At 44.1% G+C, this 17,061-nt stretch overlaps 1 protein-coding gene across 8 annotated transcripts in view; it reads left to right on the top strand.

Annotated features, from left to right (window-relative positions):
• The window catches only part of ADGRF1 (adhesion G protein-coupled receptor F1), a 48,224-nt gene extending 31,418 nt beyond the window's left edge, over positions 1-16,806 (top strand). For 4 of the 8 annotated variants that reach the window (XM_047797052.1, XM_047797053.1, XM_047797051.1 and 1 more), the window contains 6 exons: positions 1,657-1,845; positions 4,792-6,165; positions 7,669-7,710; positions 9,483-9,542; positions 14,987-15,053; positions 16,594-16,806. In XM_047797052.1, coding sequence (XP_047653008.1) covers positions 1,657-1,845; positions 4,792-6,165; positions 7,669-7,710; positions 9,483-9,542; positions 14,987-15,053; positions 16,594-16,667 — 1,806 coding nt within the window. In that variant the 3' untranslated portion in view covers positions 16,668-16,806. The other 4 variants (XM_047797055.1, XM_047797058.1, XM_047797057.1 and 1 more) reach the window with 4 other exon arrangements.
• The last annotated feature ends 255 nt before the right edge of the window (positions 16,807-17,061 follow it).

Raw genomic sequence — 17,061 nt, 5'->3', positions numbered from 1 at the left:
TCTGGGTTGTGGCTGAGAATGGCAGAAAAGGTCAGATTGGATGGTTTGGGGGGGAGGGTGCTACAGAGGCGTGAATCAACACTGAAGAGTCTAGGAGAGAGGGTAGTACAGCAACTGAGCTGGCTTCAGAAGACCAGAAAACCTGGGAATTAAAGACCCAAGTGAAATGTGAGTCAGAAGCCATAACCTGCATATGAGTAAGGATGTACACACGTCAGAAACCAGGGCAGGGAGTGGGTCAGCCAGAGGTGAACTACATAGGGTGATAGAACTTCCATGGCCCTTCAGGGTCATTTGCCTGACTAGCTTCCTTCTGTAGATCAGAAAAGACTAAGGGGCTAATGGTCCCTCTGCTAGCAATAGCACTGAACTAGAAACATGGTCAAATGATGTTCTCTTAGGAAGGTTCAAAGTTAAGACACGGTAGATAGATAGGAGCCCGTGGAACTCATGAAAAAGAGGTGCTCTAAGACCAGCTCATAGACGGTATCCTGCAAATAGATCTTCATAGCCAGCAGAACATCAGCCAGAGACTCTGCCATTGAAGCAGAAGACCCCAGAATGGGATTTACCACCAAGGGACGGTGGAAGGTTTACAGCTCTCCTTCTGGACCTCAGTTTTCTCATCTGTAAACTGGGGAGGGAGAAGGGAGCAGATGGTTTCTGGAGTTTATCTTTCCTCTTGCCTTCTTTGCTTTGCTCTGGACAGGGACCATAGCTGGGACTTGGCCACTTCTGGGTGTGAGGGCAGGTGGATCCCAGGTGCTCTAGGCAGAGAACAGCTCTGTCAGTTGAGAAGAGGAAAAAGATATGGGCAATAGACAATATTCTTAACTTGCAGCAAAAGCAATAGAATACAAAGATTAAACTAAAAAAACGATGCAATAGATGGAGTTCCCATTGTGGCCCAGTGGAAACTAATCTGACTAGGAACCATGAGGTTGAGGGTTCAATCCCTGGCCTTGCCCAGTGGGTTAAGGATCTGATGTTTCTGTGGCTGTGGTGTAGGCCAGCAGCTATAGCTCCTATTAGACCCCTAGCCTGGGAAGCTCTATATGCCGTGGGTGTGGCCTTAAAAAGACAAAGGACAAAAAAAAAAAAAAAAAGATGCAATATGGGTGGTCAGATGTGTTCTCCCCTATTACAGGTGCTGTTTGGAAGTCACTGAGTCTCAAAGAACACCAGGTTCTGTATAATTAGGGTAATAATTTATGTGAAAATACCTTTGTTATTATGGCCACACTGGTGGCATATGAAGTCCAGGCCAGGGATAGAACTCACACCTCTGCAGCAACCATAGCTGCTGTAGCTGGATTCTTAATCCATTGTACCACAGCAGAAATTCCATGAAAATTCTTTTTAATGGGTCTCTTCAAGTTTCAGATTCCTTAATGATAAAGCGAATGTAATCATGGTACCTCCCTCGAAGGGTGATGTAAGAACTACACGAATCCTCTGGAAAGCATTTAGCACAGTGTTTGGCATCCAGAAAGCACTGAACGGCAGCCATTATGTCGTTATCATTGTTATATAATTACCTTATGTTACAATGCACCATACACTTTTTCGTCCCCTGTGGCCCCGGAAACCTGATTTAAGTCTGATAAAGCGCTAGCCTGTCATCGTTTTCTAAGGCTTCTCTGTTTCTCTTGCTAGAATTTCAGTGTGATTGCCCTCAGCGCCACTGAAGCAGCCATGTCATCCTTTGTACAAAATCTTTCAATCATCATTCAGCAAAACCCATCAACCACAGCCGGGAATCTGGCTTCCGTGGTGGCTCTTCTGGGCAATGTCTCCTCCCTGTCCCGGGCAAGCAACTTCAGCGTGTCCAATTCGACAATGGAGGTGAGGTCTGCCGGGGCTCGAAGGGCTCGCTGGAAATGTTCAGCCTTGTAGAAGGAATGGCAAGAGCCCCAGGTGGTGGTGCGCTGTCGAAAAAGAGCAGAGAGCCACTGAGTGGTCGTTGTGTGAGCTTCACAGCTTCTTTTACTGGGTACAAGGAACCCCTGGGATTAATTATGGGAGTTCAGGGAGCTCGCTTGTGACTCAGAGGTAACAAACCTGACTAGGATCCATGAGGATGTGGGTTTGATCCCTGGCCTTGCTCAGTGGGTCAGGGATCCAGCATTGCCGTGAGCTGTGGTGTAGGTCACAGACAAGGCTCGGATCCCGCATTGCTGTGGCTGTGGTGTAGACTGGCAGCTGCAGCTCCGATTCAAGCCCTAGCCTGGGAGCTTCCATTTGCTATGGGTGTGGCCCTCAACAACAACAAAAAAAGTGAAATTCAAAGTAAGAGGGAGCTGCCTCCAGGCAGCCTTCCTGGCAGCACTTGGCTGAGGGGAACGTGTGAGTCTCTGCCTTGCATGGCACTGAACGACGCAGGTGCGAACTTTTTAATATTTCATATTTAACATGGAGTCTACAGTTGTTCTCTCCTGTGGCCACAAGCTCTTACTTTACTCAATTATATTTAGTATTTTTAAAAAACATTTTTTTTTGTACTAGGGAACTCATGTTTCAGTTTGGATATTTAAAAATTCACTTTAAAATTATGCAAGTGAGGAGTTGTCACTGTGGTGCAATAGGATCAACAGTGTCTCTGCGGCAGCAGGGACATGGGTTCCATCCCCAGCCGGGCACAGTGGGTTAAGGATCCAGGGTTGCCACAGCTGTGGTGCGGGTGGAAACTCCAGTTGGAATTCGATCTGTGGCGGGGAACTCCATATGCCACGGGGTGGCCAAAAAAAAAAAAAATGCAAATGAGACATGTTCACTATAAGAAGTGCAAATAAAGAAAAAGAAAAACGAGTGATGTATAATCTGGTCACTCTAGAATAGCCGCTGCTTACATTTTAGTGTCACCTCAGTGCCTAGAAGATTGACATGTGACACATAGCAGATACTCGATAAATATTTGGTAAATAAATATGCTTCCAAACATTTGGATATGTGCATTTTATATGTTAAAACATGTAATATTTTATAAAATTGGATTATATAATGTATACTGTTATATAATCACACAATTGGGATTAACTGTATACAGTGACCGTAACGTCAGAGATAAAGTTAGATGTGAACAAGTTAAACTCCCTGAGTCAAAGAAAAGATGCTCAGATTTAAAAAAAAAAAAAGTTTTGTTTTGTTTTGTCTTTTTAGAGCCATACCTGAGGAATATGGAAGTTCCCAGGCTATAGGTCAAATGGAGCTGTAGCCACTGGCCTATACTCAGCAACACGGGATCCGAGCTGGGTCTGCAACCTACACCACAGCTCACAGCAACACCAGATCCTTAACCCACTGAGTGATGCCAGGGATTGAACCTGCATCCTCAGGGATACTAGTCGGGTTCATTATCACTAGCCACGACAGGAACTCCCAAAGCAAAAGAAGTCTGACCATGAGTTGTTTTTTAAGAGACGAACTAAACCAAGATGGTACAGAAAGGCTAAAAATAAAACGAAGGGCAAAACAGAGCTGCAAACACAAACCGAAAGAAGGCAGAGGTTGTGGGGAGCAGTAGAAGACGCCCATTGTGGGATCTGGGCCAAAAGCCACAGAGGGCTCAGCTGGGGTAAGGATCAGACAGAGTGACATGCACCTGCAGCAGATGCCTGGGAAGCAGAGTGAGCGAAGGTTGTGGGAGGAAAAATGGTGACTTTCAGGAAAGTGTTTTGAAAAGCAATCTCTCTCTTTCTCTTTTTTAAAATTGAAGTATAGTTGATTTTCAGGGTTGTGTTCATTTCTGCTCTACAGCAGTGTGATTCAGTTATACATGTACATACATTCTTTTTAAATATTCTTTTCCATTATGATTTCTCACAGGACATTGGATATTTTTCTACACTGTATAGCAAGGCCTTGTTGCTTATTCTCTCTATGTATAATAGCTTAGGTTCTGCTACCCCCAACCTCCCACTCCATCCCATTCCCAACCCGCCACTCCTTGGCAACCACCAGTCTGTTCTCCTGGTCCATGAGTCTGTTTCTGTTTTGTAGATAGGTTCATTTGTGTCATATTTTAGATTCCACATGAAAGTGATTGAATACGGTATTTTTTTCTCTTTCTGACTTACTTCACTGAGTATGATAATCTCTTGTTCCATCCATGTTGCTGTGAATAGCATCATTTTGTTCTTTTTCATAGCTGAGTAGTATTCCATTGCATAAATGTACTGCATGTTCTTTATCCATTCATCTGTCCATGGACATTTAGGTTGTTCCTATGTCTTAGCTATTGTGAATAGTGCTGCTATGATTGTCAGGTTGCATGTGTCTTTTTCAAGTATAGTTTTGTCTGGATGTATGCCCAGTAGTGGGACTGCTGAATCATATAGGAACTCTCTTTCTCTCTCTTTTTTTTAGGGCCGCACCCATGGCAGCATATGGACGTTCCCAGGCTAGGGGTCAAATTGGAGCTGTAACCACTGGCCTACACCACAGCCACAGCAATGTCAGATCTGAGCCACATCTGCGACCTACTCCACAGCTCACCGCAACGCTGGATCCTTAACCCACTGAACAAGGCCAGGGATCAAACCCTCATTCTCATGGATACTAGTCAGGTTCATTTCCACTGAGCCACAACAGGAACTCCTGACCCATGTCTCTTAACCCAAACAGGCCGCTGTGCAGAGCACCCAAGCTGAATGTCTCTGTTGAGTTTTAATGTCTTCAACTGAGCTGATTCTCTGGGCCATTTTCCTGTGCTTTATGCCAATGACTATCCACTCTGTGGTCCTCTGACCTGTTCACTCAAAATTGCAACTGACCTTCATCCTTGTATTTCAGAATGTCATCGGTATAACTGACCACATCCTTAATTCAGCCTCAGTAACCAACTGGACCGTGTTGCTGCAGAAAGAACAACAAGCCAGTTCCCAGTTACTTGAGACACTGGAAAACATCAGCGTTCTGGTACCTCCAGCAGCTCTACCTCTGAATATTTCTCGAGAATTCATTCACTGGAAAGGGATTCCAGCATCCCAACGTCAACGGGAGATGGGTTACAGCTATAAGACAGAGCTGTTCCCCCAGAATACCTCCATTCCTATCAGAGGCCAGGTGTTAATTGGGTCAGACCAATTCCAGGGGTCATTTCCAGAAACGATCATCAGCATGGCCTCCTTGACCCTGGGGACCATCCTACCCCTTACCAAAAATGAAGATGCTCAGATCAACGGGCCTGTGATATCCACCGTTATCCCAAACTATCCCATACATGATGTTTTCCTGATTCTTTCCAAGATAGAGTCGAACCTGAGCCAGCCTCATTGTGTGTTTTGGGATTTCAGCCATTTGCAGTGGAACAACGCCGGCTGCCACCTCGTGAAAGAGACTCCAGACTCGGTGACATGCCGTTGCACTCACCTGACGTCCTTCTCCATGCTGATGTCCCCCTTTGTCCCCCCTGCCATCGTCCCCGTTGTGAAGGGGATCACCTTCGTGGGGCTGGGCGTCTCCATCGCAAGTCTCGTCTTATGCCTGGTCATTGAAGCTCTGTTTTGGAAGCAGGTCACCAAAAGCCAAACCTCACACACTCGTCACATTTGCATGGTGAACATAGCCCTATGCCTCTTGATTGCAGATCTCTGGTTCATTGTCGCTGCCTCCGAGGACACAGCGGCACACCCTCCTGGAATCTGCATCGCGGCAGTGTTCTTCGCACACTGGTTCTACCTCGCTTTGTTCTTTTGGATGCTTATGCTCGGCTTCCTGCTGGCTTACCGGGTTATCCTCGTGTTCCATCACATGGCCACGCCCTTGATGATGGCCATCGGGTTCTCCCTGGGCTACGGGTGTCCTCTCATCATATCCATCATCACCATCGCGGTCACACAGCCCAGCAATAGCTACAAAAGGAAAGATGTGTGTTGGCTTAACTGGTCCGATGGGAGCAAACCTCTCCTGGCCTTTGCTGTTCCCGCCCTGACGATTGTGGCTGTGAATTTGGTTGTGCTGCTGTTAGTTCTCGCAAAGCTCTGGAGGCCTGCGGTCGGAGAAAGGCTGACCCAGGACAAAAAGGCCACTGTCATCCGTGTGGGGAAGGGCCTCCTCATTCTGACCCCACTGCTGGGGCTCACCTGGGGCTTTGGCATAGGAACCATGGTGGACAGCGGGAATCTGGCTTGGCACGTTATTTTCGCGCTACTCAATGCATTCCAGGTGAGAACAGTAAGAGTCACCTGTGACAGCATCAGGGACTCTAACTCAAACTGCCAGGCAACAATGAATAGAAAAAAAGGAGATCCATTTTCCCCAACAGTTACTCTCATACTGAAGCAGAATATTAGACATCTTCAGTCATTCATCTCAGGATTTTTAAATGTGTTAGGAGTTCCATAGCTAACACTACTCTCTCCTGTCCTCTTAGGCTTGAGCAGAGCCCTGTGAAAGCACACAGGGAAAGACAAACAAATCAAGAGTACTTTTTGAGTCTGAATGGTACCAAGGCAAGTCCATAAGGGGCCCTAGAGCCAGGGCTGGCAAATTGCAGGCAGCACTGTTTTTGCAAATAAAGTTTTATTGAAATACAGCCATGGCCATTCTTGAATGTATGGTCTGTGGCTGTTTGCAGTAAACAGGCAGAACTGAGCAGCTGTAAGACCCTGGATGACCTGCCAAACCAGAGCTATTGTCTATCTGGCTCTTTATAAAAAGTTTGCCAACCTCTGCTGCCAAGATTGGATTTTACCTGCCATGATCAGAGAGTGTTCAGGGAGTTAAGTGGGAAAAGAAATCCTTAGGTTTGGGTGAATCTGAAAGAGAGACTTCAATTCTGGTTCGGGGAACGTCTGCTGGGGCTCCTCTGGATGATGGCTCAGTGTTTGAGCTCTGGGCTCAAATATGCTGCGTTGTCTAAAGGTGTGACCACTCACAAATGACTTCACTTTCTCCCGCAATTCTCTCCTCTGGTAAACAGGGATAAGATTACCCTATCGCAGCGTAAATGTGAGGATGAAAAGAGATCGTTTAGCACTTGGTGCAGTGCCTGGCCCAGAGTAAGTCGTCAGTAGATGTCTCCTAAAAAGCTGGCCAGGAACCAGGATTCACCTAAGTGGTAGCAGAGAGAACATCATGAAGAGCATGCATCTAAGGTGACAGGTTTTGGGAGCTTCTGTGCAGGCCAGCCCTTGGTGACATACTGTCTGAGCAGGTACCAGCTGAGGGCACTCTAACCGGGAGAGGATTTCAAGGTCCAGAAAGTCTCTGCCAAGAGTTCCTCAAGGGCAGGACCTGATGGAAAGGATGCTAATAAAGGTCACCTTCCTCCATGTGACCTTGGGGTTGGCCTTCAATGCCTCCTGCCATCATAATTACTTAGTAAATGTTTGCGTGATGCCTAAGGAAAAGCTGAGATGTAGAAACAAATGGAAGTTCTTTGGGGTTTCGAATGACACAGAGGGGGACATGAAGCTCCATATAGGCTGAAAACGTTTTTCATTCAATGATCTAATTATCCATTCAACAGAAAAAAAAAATGTTTGTGTATTTTGTACTCTTCCATCATGAAGGTCATCCCACAGTGTCCTTGCCTTCAAGGAGCCCACAGCCAATCAGGGGACAAGAAGAAGAGGATATAATAGAACAGTGTGACATATTACATGTGACTATTTTCTTTCCTGGGAAAGAAAAGACAGTACATGTGCTTTATTCCTTTTTTTTAAGGGTTTTTTCATCTTATGTTTTGGAATGCTCTTGGATAATAAGGTATGTGTATTCATTCTTCTCTTCCTCCCTTAATCCAGGCGTCTAAGCCCTCCCCCTCAATTTGGGGCCCTTATTCATATATGAGAGTTTAGACCATGGGTACTTTCATAATACAATTCTGTAATTTCACAAAAGGCAGACTCAGTCAGGAGACACAGGAACGAAACACTCACTTCCGTTAATAGAGCTCCGGAGAACTAATCTCAACATATAATGTGAACATTGTAGAAAAAAAGGGGAAATTTGTTTTCAACAATTGATTTTTTTTTATTTTGCTTTTTTTAGGGCTGCACCCATGGCATATGGAGGGTCGCAGGCTAAGGGTCTAATCGGAGGTACAGCTGCCGGCCTGCACCACAGCCGCAGCCATGCAGGACCTGAGCCACATCTGCCACCTACACCACAGCTTATGGCAACGCCAGATCCTTAACCTACTGAGCAAGGCCAGGGATCGAACCCGCAACCTCATGGTTCCTAGTCAGATTCATTTCCACTGTCCCATGATAGGAACTCCTATTTTGAACAATTAATTTTTCTTAATTAAATTATGATTTGACATAATTAACAAGCAAAAAAATTTTCCTTAGAGTTGAATTCTTTTTTGTTTCTTAATTTATTCATTTACTTAGAATTGTTTCTCGAATTTTATTTATTTATTTAGACCACAGCCATGGCATGTGGAAGTTACTGGGCCAGGAGTTAAACCTGTACCATAGCAGCGACCCAAGCTGCTGTAGTGATAATGCCAGGTCCTTAACCTGCTGTGACACAAGGGAAATTCTAGAATTTAATTAGATAGCTTCTAACATTAAATAGAACTCCAAAGAAGGATGGCCAATGTAACTAAAAGCAATAGAAAAAAAAACAAACTTCTGGAGTTCCCCGTTTTGGCTCAGCAATAATGAACCCAACTAGTATCCATGAGGATGCAGGTCCAATCCCTGGCCCTACTCAGTGGGTTAAGGATCCGGCATTGCCGTGAGCTGTGGTGTAGTTCGCAGACGCAGCTCAGATCCCACTGCTGTAGCTGTGGTGTAGTAGGTCAGCAGCTGCAGTTCCGACCCCTACCCCGGGAACTTTCATATGCCGTGGGTGCAGCCTTGAAAATACAAAAAAAAAAAAAAAAAAAAAAGAAACAAAATCAAACTTCTTTCACTATTTTTCCAAGGTTTGAGTAATTCTGCAGAGAAGCTTAAAGACAGTAAACTAATAAAGGTAGTCTTTGTTTTAATAAGATGATAAGGCTATTTTATAATTACCATAATTACTGTGCCTGCCCCAGACGAAGCAGTATGCTTTTTGTTTGTTTTCTTTGGCCACTGCATACAGCGGCTTAATGTGGAATCTCAGTTCCCAGACCAGGTACTGAACCCAGGCCTCAGTGGTGAGAGTGCTGAATCCTACCCACTAGACCACCAGGGAACTCACTACTTCTTTCTTGATTGAACTGAATCTGTTGTTTGCACAATTCACTCTGCACTTCAAAGATAAACTTTGATTTAGCAATTATTGCCCAGTGACTGATGTATAGAATCAGAATTATTATGGCTTTTGTTACTGTTGTGTTTCATTTAATTCTAGACTTGTTTACAGGTTAAGAAAAGAAAAAAAAAAGGGAACTCCTTTCATCAGATACCCATGCTTACTGTCTATTAAGTACTTCCAGGAACTACTACCACTAAATAACAATTTCGTTCTGCAGTTTTGTTCTTGCTTCGTCTGTGTATGGTTGCATATGTGTAACTCCTCAATATTTCTTTGTTGCTCTATAGCTTCGACACTTGCTGCTCAACAAGTTGTCCCCTTTAAGCTCCTGGAAGCAAACATCAAAGGTAATTATCTCTTGCTGTCATCGGGGCAATGTGTCAAGTACCAGTTTTGCACTTTTCTCTTTATGCGGTCCTATGGCAAGCCCATTTGTGTGTAAACCTCTTGAGTTTCTGTCACCATTATGTTCCTGGTATCTGGCGCAATGCCCAGCACACGGCCAATGCTCATTAAAATGTTGTTGAATGAGTGATTGAATGAATGAATGCATGGATGAATTCAAAGGCGTGGAAAGGTTCAAGGATGCTGAAGTGTAGGGGGCAGTGTGGCCATTATGAGCAAATACCTTTAATCAGTATCTTTTTCTGTAGTCTGACTTACCCCCAATATCTAGAATCAGTAGAGCCCTTATCTCTGCCTGACATTCTGGATCTTTTCTAGATCCCTCTTCCAGATCCCTCTTCCTTCTCTAGAAAAGCAAAGGGGGAGGTCTTGATTAAGTTCTAACCTATAAAACACTCCTTGTGATTTTAGCTCCTAGGTCTGCAAACTGACGTTTGTATGGTAACAAAGGATTCCTCTTTCACTCTTTGCCACCAAAATACAATCCATGTAAGGAGAGTAGAGTTAAGAAGCAAAAGTACTTCCATCCCTATTTTGCATTTTTGGTATGAACTTAGACTTTTGCTTTCTGATAAGACACAGAAAGGGTTCTAAAGGAGTTCCCACTGTGGCATAATGGAATCAGCAGCATCTCTGCAGCACCAGGATGCAGGTTGGATCCCTGGTTAAAGGATCCAGTGTGACCACAGTTGAGGTGTAGGTCATCACTGTGGCTCTGATCTGATCCCTGGCCTGGGAACTCCATGTGCTAAGGCTTGGCCAAAAAAGGGAGGAAAAAAAAAGAAAAGAGAAGAAATGGTTCTAAAGCAGAAATTTCTGTGTTTGATAAAAATCAACTGACTTAAATGCGTGAAAAATGACATGGATGTTTGGAGGTTTTTCCCAAGGAATTATATAAGCTCTTGAAATAATAATAATAATAATAATAAGACAGTGAGGAAATTAGCCTCTGACACCAAGATAATTTTTCTGGATCTGCATTTCTTAGGAGCGGGCTGTGAATTAGGAAGGCATGGCCCAGGAGCTGGCAGACCTACCCTGTGTTTCTGACTCAGTAACCAAATGGCTGTGTGATCTCAAGATAGTACCTTTTGGTTTCAACGTTCTCAAGCTGTAAAAATTAAGGTGGAGGTAGTTACACAAAGTAGAAATTCTAATGGTCTGTGATTTTGTTTTTATGTCTTGAAGAATGAAAATCCCTTGAACCAGAAAATGTGAAACTAATGAATCATTCTCTACTCTTAGGAAAAGTTGAGAGTTACAGCATATATGAGTGTATGAAGGAAAAACCTTTAGTTAATAAAGCAAAACAGGACATTCCTCACCCTACAAAGCAGGAAGTCAGGATTTTTCTCCTTGGGAAACCAAAGAGACAAAACCACTCTAAAGAAAAATAAAACAAAACCCAAAATAGATATGCCCAACAGTGTTTTTCTTCTCTTCATCACGTTTCTTTTTTTTAATATATTTTTTAAAAATTAAAGTATAGCTGATTTACAGTGTTGTGCCAATTTCTTCTGTACAGCAAAGTGATCCAGGCATGCAGCTCCAATTTGACCCCTAGTCTGGGAACTTCCATATGCTGCAGGTGCAGCTCTTAAAGAAATAAAGAAAGAAAGGGAGGGAGGGAGAAAGAGAGAAAAGAAACTGGCTTACAAATGAAGAGATGGAGGGCAGTGTAGACATACAGCTGGGAGGGAGTGACAGGGTCGAGCAGAGATGCCATGTGAGCAACTCCACTTGTTGGAAGGAATAAGCCACTAAAGAGTGTGAAAACAAATGAAGGGGGATGGTGATGGACAGAAGATTCCTGAGAAAGCAGATTGAGAGTCTGGATGGAAGACGGAGGGATTAGCCTCTTCCTTAGGAACAGGAAGTATCAGGCTGATGCAGACAGAGCAACATGTACTGATCGGGGTCATGATGTCGAGAGAATTCAGAGACCTGGATACTTTTTTTTTTTTTTTGTCTTTGTTTCTGTTCTCCAGGGGATACAAAGCCATCCACTAAGAGATGGGAAAAGGGATGGTGAAGTAGGGATCTTGAAAAGGCAGTGCATTTGGATAGTTGGCTAAAGGGAATAGACAAAGCCCACTGTGGTCCTAGCAACGACCATCCCTCAAGCTGCCATGATGTCATCTGGACCACATGTGGCTTCTCTCAGGATCCTCTCTCTGCTGTGGACTCAGGGCCCCTTCTTTGCCCTTCCATTGTCCCTCGCGACATTCTCTTAACTCCTCACCAAGAGGCATCCTCTGGTGGCCTCTGCAGACTCCCTCTCCACAAAGATGGGCTGATTTATTTCTCGTTCCAATGACTCAGCTTCTGTTGACTAACAGCTTAAAGCCATGTAACCTTTCATGCCTGATGAAGCTGTTCTTCCCCAGACCACGTAGCTTCCTACTGTGTTGAAATCGAAAATTGTTTTCTCCAAATGAAGCAGGATGCAGGGAATTTTTAGATTTACATCTTTAGTTTTTAAATTTATTTTATTGACGTACAGTTGATTTACAAGCAGGTTTTTGTGGTTGTTGTTGTTGCTTTTTAGGACCGCACTAGCAGCACGGGGAAGTTCCTAGGCTAGAGGTCAAATTGGAGCTGAAGCTACCAGCCTACACCACAGCCACAGCAATGCTGGATCCTTAACCCACTGAGCGAGACCAGGGATCAAACCTGCATCCTCGTGGCTACTAGTCAGGTTCGTTACTGCTGAGCCACGACAGGAACTCCACAGGCAGTTTTGCTAAATTGGAGTATAGTTGATGTGTAATATCATATAAAGTACAGGTGTACAATAGAGTGAATCACAATTCTCAAAGTTTATACTCCATGTATAGTTATTGTAAAATATTTTCAGAGTTCCCGTCGTGGCGCAGTGGTTAATGAATCCGACTAGGAACCATGAGGTTGCAGGTTCGATCCCTGGCCTTGCTCAGTGGGCTAAGGATCCGGCGTTGCCCTTGCCGTGAGCTGTGGTGTGGGTCGCAGACGCGGCTGGGATCCCGTGTTGCTGTGGCCCTGGCGTAGGCCAGTGGCTATGGCTCCGATTCGACTCCTAGCCTGGGAATCTCCATATGCCGTGAAAGCGGCCCTAGAAAAACGCAAAAAGACAAAAAAAAAAGATTCTTTTTGAATCTTACTTTATGCAATTATCATGACCTTAGGATTTTATTTTTGTCTTTTTGTCTTTTTAATGTCGCACCCACGGCATATGGAGGTTCCCAGGCTAGGGGTCCAATAGGAGCTGCAGCTGCCGGCCTACACCACAGCCACAGCAATGTGGGGTCCAAGCTACATCTGTGACCTACACCACAGCTCACGGCAACGCCGGAGCCTTAACCCACTGAGCGAGGCCAGGAATCAAATCCACAACCTCGTGGTTCCTAGTTGGACTCGTTTTCACTGCGCCACCATGGGAACTCCATGACCTTAGGATTCTTCTCTAGGATTAGAGTATTATGTGTTTACTGAGCCCTGAATTTGAGAAAATCAATTCTTTTGCTTGGAAACTCTCACATGTTTCTCATTCCTTTTTCTCTAAGATAATTTTTTTCAGAGCTCAATGTGGAGTAACCACTCATATTTTTTGGTAAAAAATCTGGAAACTATTCCTGGGGTACATATGGCGTAGAAAAAACACCTATTTCTCCCATCTTGATTTAGCTTCTCATGACATGGACCATGGCAGGAGGTAGAGTTTATTCCTTTCAATATCCGAGGTGCCTAAAACAGTGTCTGGCATATAATGGCAATGTGAGATGTTACATTAATAAATCCATCAGTGGGCAAAGGATATAAGGTCCCTCCACACTTTTTATCTTTCCCAAGAAGTACGTGTTGTTTATTTTAAATATTTTATTCCAGTGTCATAATTCAGGTTTTAAATTTTTGAACTCTGGGTAGCCTTTGTGCCAGTGACTAAAGAATTACTCATAAAGAGATTTGACTGCTAAGATGGGTGAGAGCAAGGCAAAGCTTTATTTTGTTTCTTTTGTTTTTAGGGCCACACACGAGGCCTACGGAGGTTCCCAGGCTAGGGGGCGACTCGGAGCTTCAGCTGCTGGCCTACACCACAGTCACAGCAACTTGGCATCTGAGAGGTGTCTGCGACCTACACCACAGCTCACAGCAGCGCCAGATCCTGGACCCACTGAGTGAGGCCAGGGATGGAGCCCGCAATCTCATGGATACTAGTCGGATTCGTTTCCACTGAGCCACAACAGGAACTCCCAAGGCAAAGCTTTGTTAGAGACCGTTTTCACTAGATGTATTGTTTTTCCCTCCACTGGTCCTCTTTTTCATAAATGTATGAACCAAAAAAATGTAAGATTGGACCCGGAAGAGGATCATATCTCCTTTAAAACTGTTTTCGGGTTTGTTGTTTAAAGTTGTATGACTATGCAGGAACACAAGACCACTTAGAAGGAAGGTCTTTGGCATTTTAAATAGGTTAAAGCAGAAGAAAGAATAAGGAAATGAGTATATATGACCCTTGAACAACACCAGGGATTAGCTCTCCACCATTAGCTGCCGGGCTCTGGAAAATCTACGTATAAATTTATAGTCAACTCTCCATACTCACGGTTCACCATCTGCGGATTCAGCAACTGCAGATTGGAGCTCCCGTCTTGACGCAGAGAAAATGAATCTGACCTAGGAACCATGAGGTTGCGGATTCAATCCCTGGTTCACTCAGTGGGTTAAGGATCCGGTGTTGCCGTGAGCTGTGGTGTAGGTCTCGGACTCGGCTCGGATCTGGTGTTGCTGTGGCTGGGGTATAGGCCAGTGGCTACAGCTCCAATTCTACCCCTAGCCTGGTAACCTCCATGTGCTGCAAGTGCAGCCCTAAAAAGACAAAAGACAAAAACAAAAACAAACAAACAAAAAACAACTGCAGATCGTGTAGCACTTATTTCTTGAATAATAGGTATTTATTTATTTATTTCGTCTTTTTAGAGCCGCACCCACGGCATAGGGGTTGAATTGGAGCTGTAGCCACTGGCCTACACCACAGCAACTCGGGATCCAAGCCGAGTCTGTAATCTACACCACAGCTCACAGCAGTGCCAGATCCTTAACCCACTGAGCGAGGCCAGGGATCGAACCCACAACCTCATGGTTCCTAGTCAGGTTCATTAGCCACTGATCCATGATGGGAACTCCGAATAGTAGGTATTTATTGAAAAAAAATCTGCATGTAACTGGACCTGCATAATTCAGGCCCGTGTTGTTCAAGAGTCAACCATATTCTAAATTCTTAAAAAGAGAATAGGACGCAAGGTAGATGGAATAAAGGATTATTAAGGACCTCAAGACATCAGGAAATGTAGACCATCCCTCAAAGGATACTTTCCACGTCTAAATGGTTTGTTTTCCTTTTATGCAGCAAAACGCATCAGATCTATCTGCCAAACCCAAGTTGGAAAAGACTTTGAACGTATTCCAACACAAAGGTGGGTTACAGCAAATGAAAGGTTATGAGGGGTAGGAGGAAAGAATAGGAATACCTCACATGGGGAAAATTCAATGGCAGTTTTTCAAAAATTCACATGAGAAGTGAGCAAATATCAGCCAGCTGTGTTTGGAGCTCATCTGGATGGTACTCAGGGCTGACAAAACAAGGTTGCGGATCTGATGCTCACGGAGACCAGCAAAGGTCACTTTTAATTTCATCACGAGTCACGACCCTTTCCTCAGTTAGCCGTTATCTAAATCTGTGACCTTGATCATTGAGGCCACAGTGTGGTTAGATGAACAGTTGGGTCCCTACTGGAGACTCACTCCTCTGTGCCAGCTGCTGGGTAGTGGGCATGGCGCCAAGTGCTTGTGCCTCACATTGGGCATAGCCACCTCCCTAAAGTGTCCCTGGGGAGGTAGGAGCTGTGGGTGATGGGGCACTGTCTCCCCTGCTGAGGATACATGTTATTCCTGTGCTCATATGTTAGCTGTTGTTAGAATTAATGATATTCAGCTCCTGAAAAATGTACACCATATTTAAGCATTGTGAATAGTTGCAGTATTCCTGGAGGAGAAGGGTGTATCATGGGGGATCCGGCATTGTCACTGTAGCAGCTCAGCTTGCTGCTGTGGCGCAGGTTCGATCCCTGGGCCAGGAACTTCCACATGCCTTGGGCATGGCCAGAAACAAAATAGGTGCAATATTCCTGGAGGAGAGGGTGCAGCATGGGAGAGTTGAGGAGAAGTTCTTACATTACAATTAAACCAAAGTCATCCTTAAGAGTGTGAGTCCTATTTCATATTAAATTACAGTGATATCCTCATTAAGGTTGGAAAATAGGCAACTCACTTTAGATGGCCATGAAAATTATTTGAACTGCAGATCAAGGTCAAGTGTCTAAACTTGAAAAGGCACCCCCTCACAAAATGTTCCATGTTTTCATCCAGAAGCCTTGGGTCCTGTTAATATCACCACCGGCAACCAGCACGAGGGCTTTTACTAAATCTCGTTACCTTTTTGGACATTTGTTCCTCATCAGTAAAATGAAAAACTAAGAGATCATGGAGATTCCTTCCAGCAGTAATATTCAGGGATCTCAAACCTTTATCTCATGTCCCAGGAATAGCTGAAAAATATGGTCCTTCTCTTCTCAAAGGAGACACATTATAGATGTAATCTTCCATGGCATTAATAACATGATGTACCTGGGACTTCCCTGGTGGCTCAGTGGGTTAAGGATCCAGCGTTATCACCGCTGTGGCTCTGGTTACCGCCGTCACTACTGTGGCAGGTGTTGGATCCCTGACCCAAGAACCTCCACATACTGTGGGCATGGCCCATACATAAGTGAATAAATAAGTAAAATATAATAAGAATGCTGTACCTGTCAACCAATTACATCCTATGCTTTCCCTAATCTCATCCTAAAACTGTCCAGAGTTGTAAGGAATTGCATTGGCTTATTTTCCGTTTTGGTTTCATGCTTGATTCCAGCACAGTAGCAATAATTCTTATCCTCTTTTTTCCTCTCTTAGGCAATTATGTGCTTTCTTGCACTGGAGAGTCTTCCAACAACATCATGCTAACTCAGTTTTCATCAAGCGAATAAAGTTGGGAAATGCAAAATCAAGGGAAGATTTTTGGAGCAAAATGACATGTAGAGCTAAATGTCAGTGAAGAAAGAATGTTCAATATTCAATGGAATTTTCTGATCTAGGAGTCTGGGAATAAAGTGAAGTTTCAGAGGCTTCATGACTGCCATCTTTCTTTTCTTTTTTTAAAAAAATTTTATTTCTATTAGGGTATGGTTGATTTACAGTGTTGTGTCAATTTCTGCTCTACAGTAAAGTGACCCAGTCATACATAAAGATACATTCTTTTTCTCATATGAACTTCTCATGGTCTATCCCAAGAGACTGGGTATAGTTTCCTGTGCTTTACAGCAGGGCCTCATTGTTTATCCATTCTAAATGGAATAGTTTACATCTACCAACTCCAAACTC

This window comes from Phacochoerus africanus, chromosome 9 (genome assembly GCF_016906955.1).
Source record: "Phacochoerus africanus isolate WHEZ1 chromosome 9, ROS_Pafr_v1, whole genome shotgun sequence".
NCBI lineage: Eukaryota > Metazoa > Chordata > Mammalia > Artiodactyla > Suidae > Phacochoerus > Phacochoerus africanus.
This window is presented reverse-complemented; position numbering and strand designations above follow the sequence as displayed.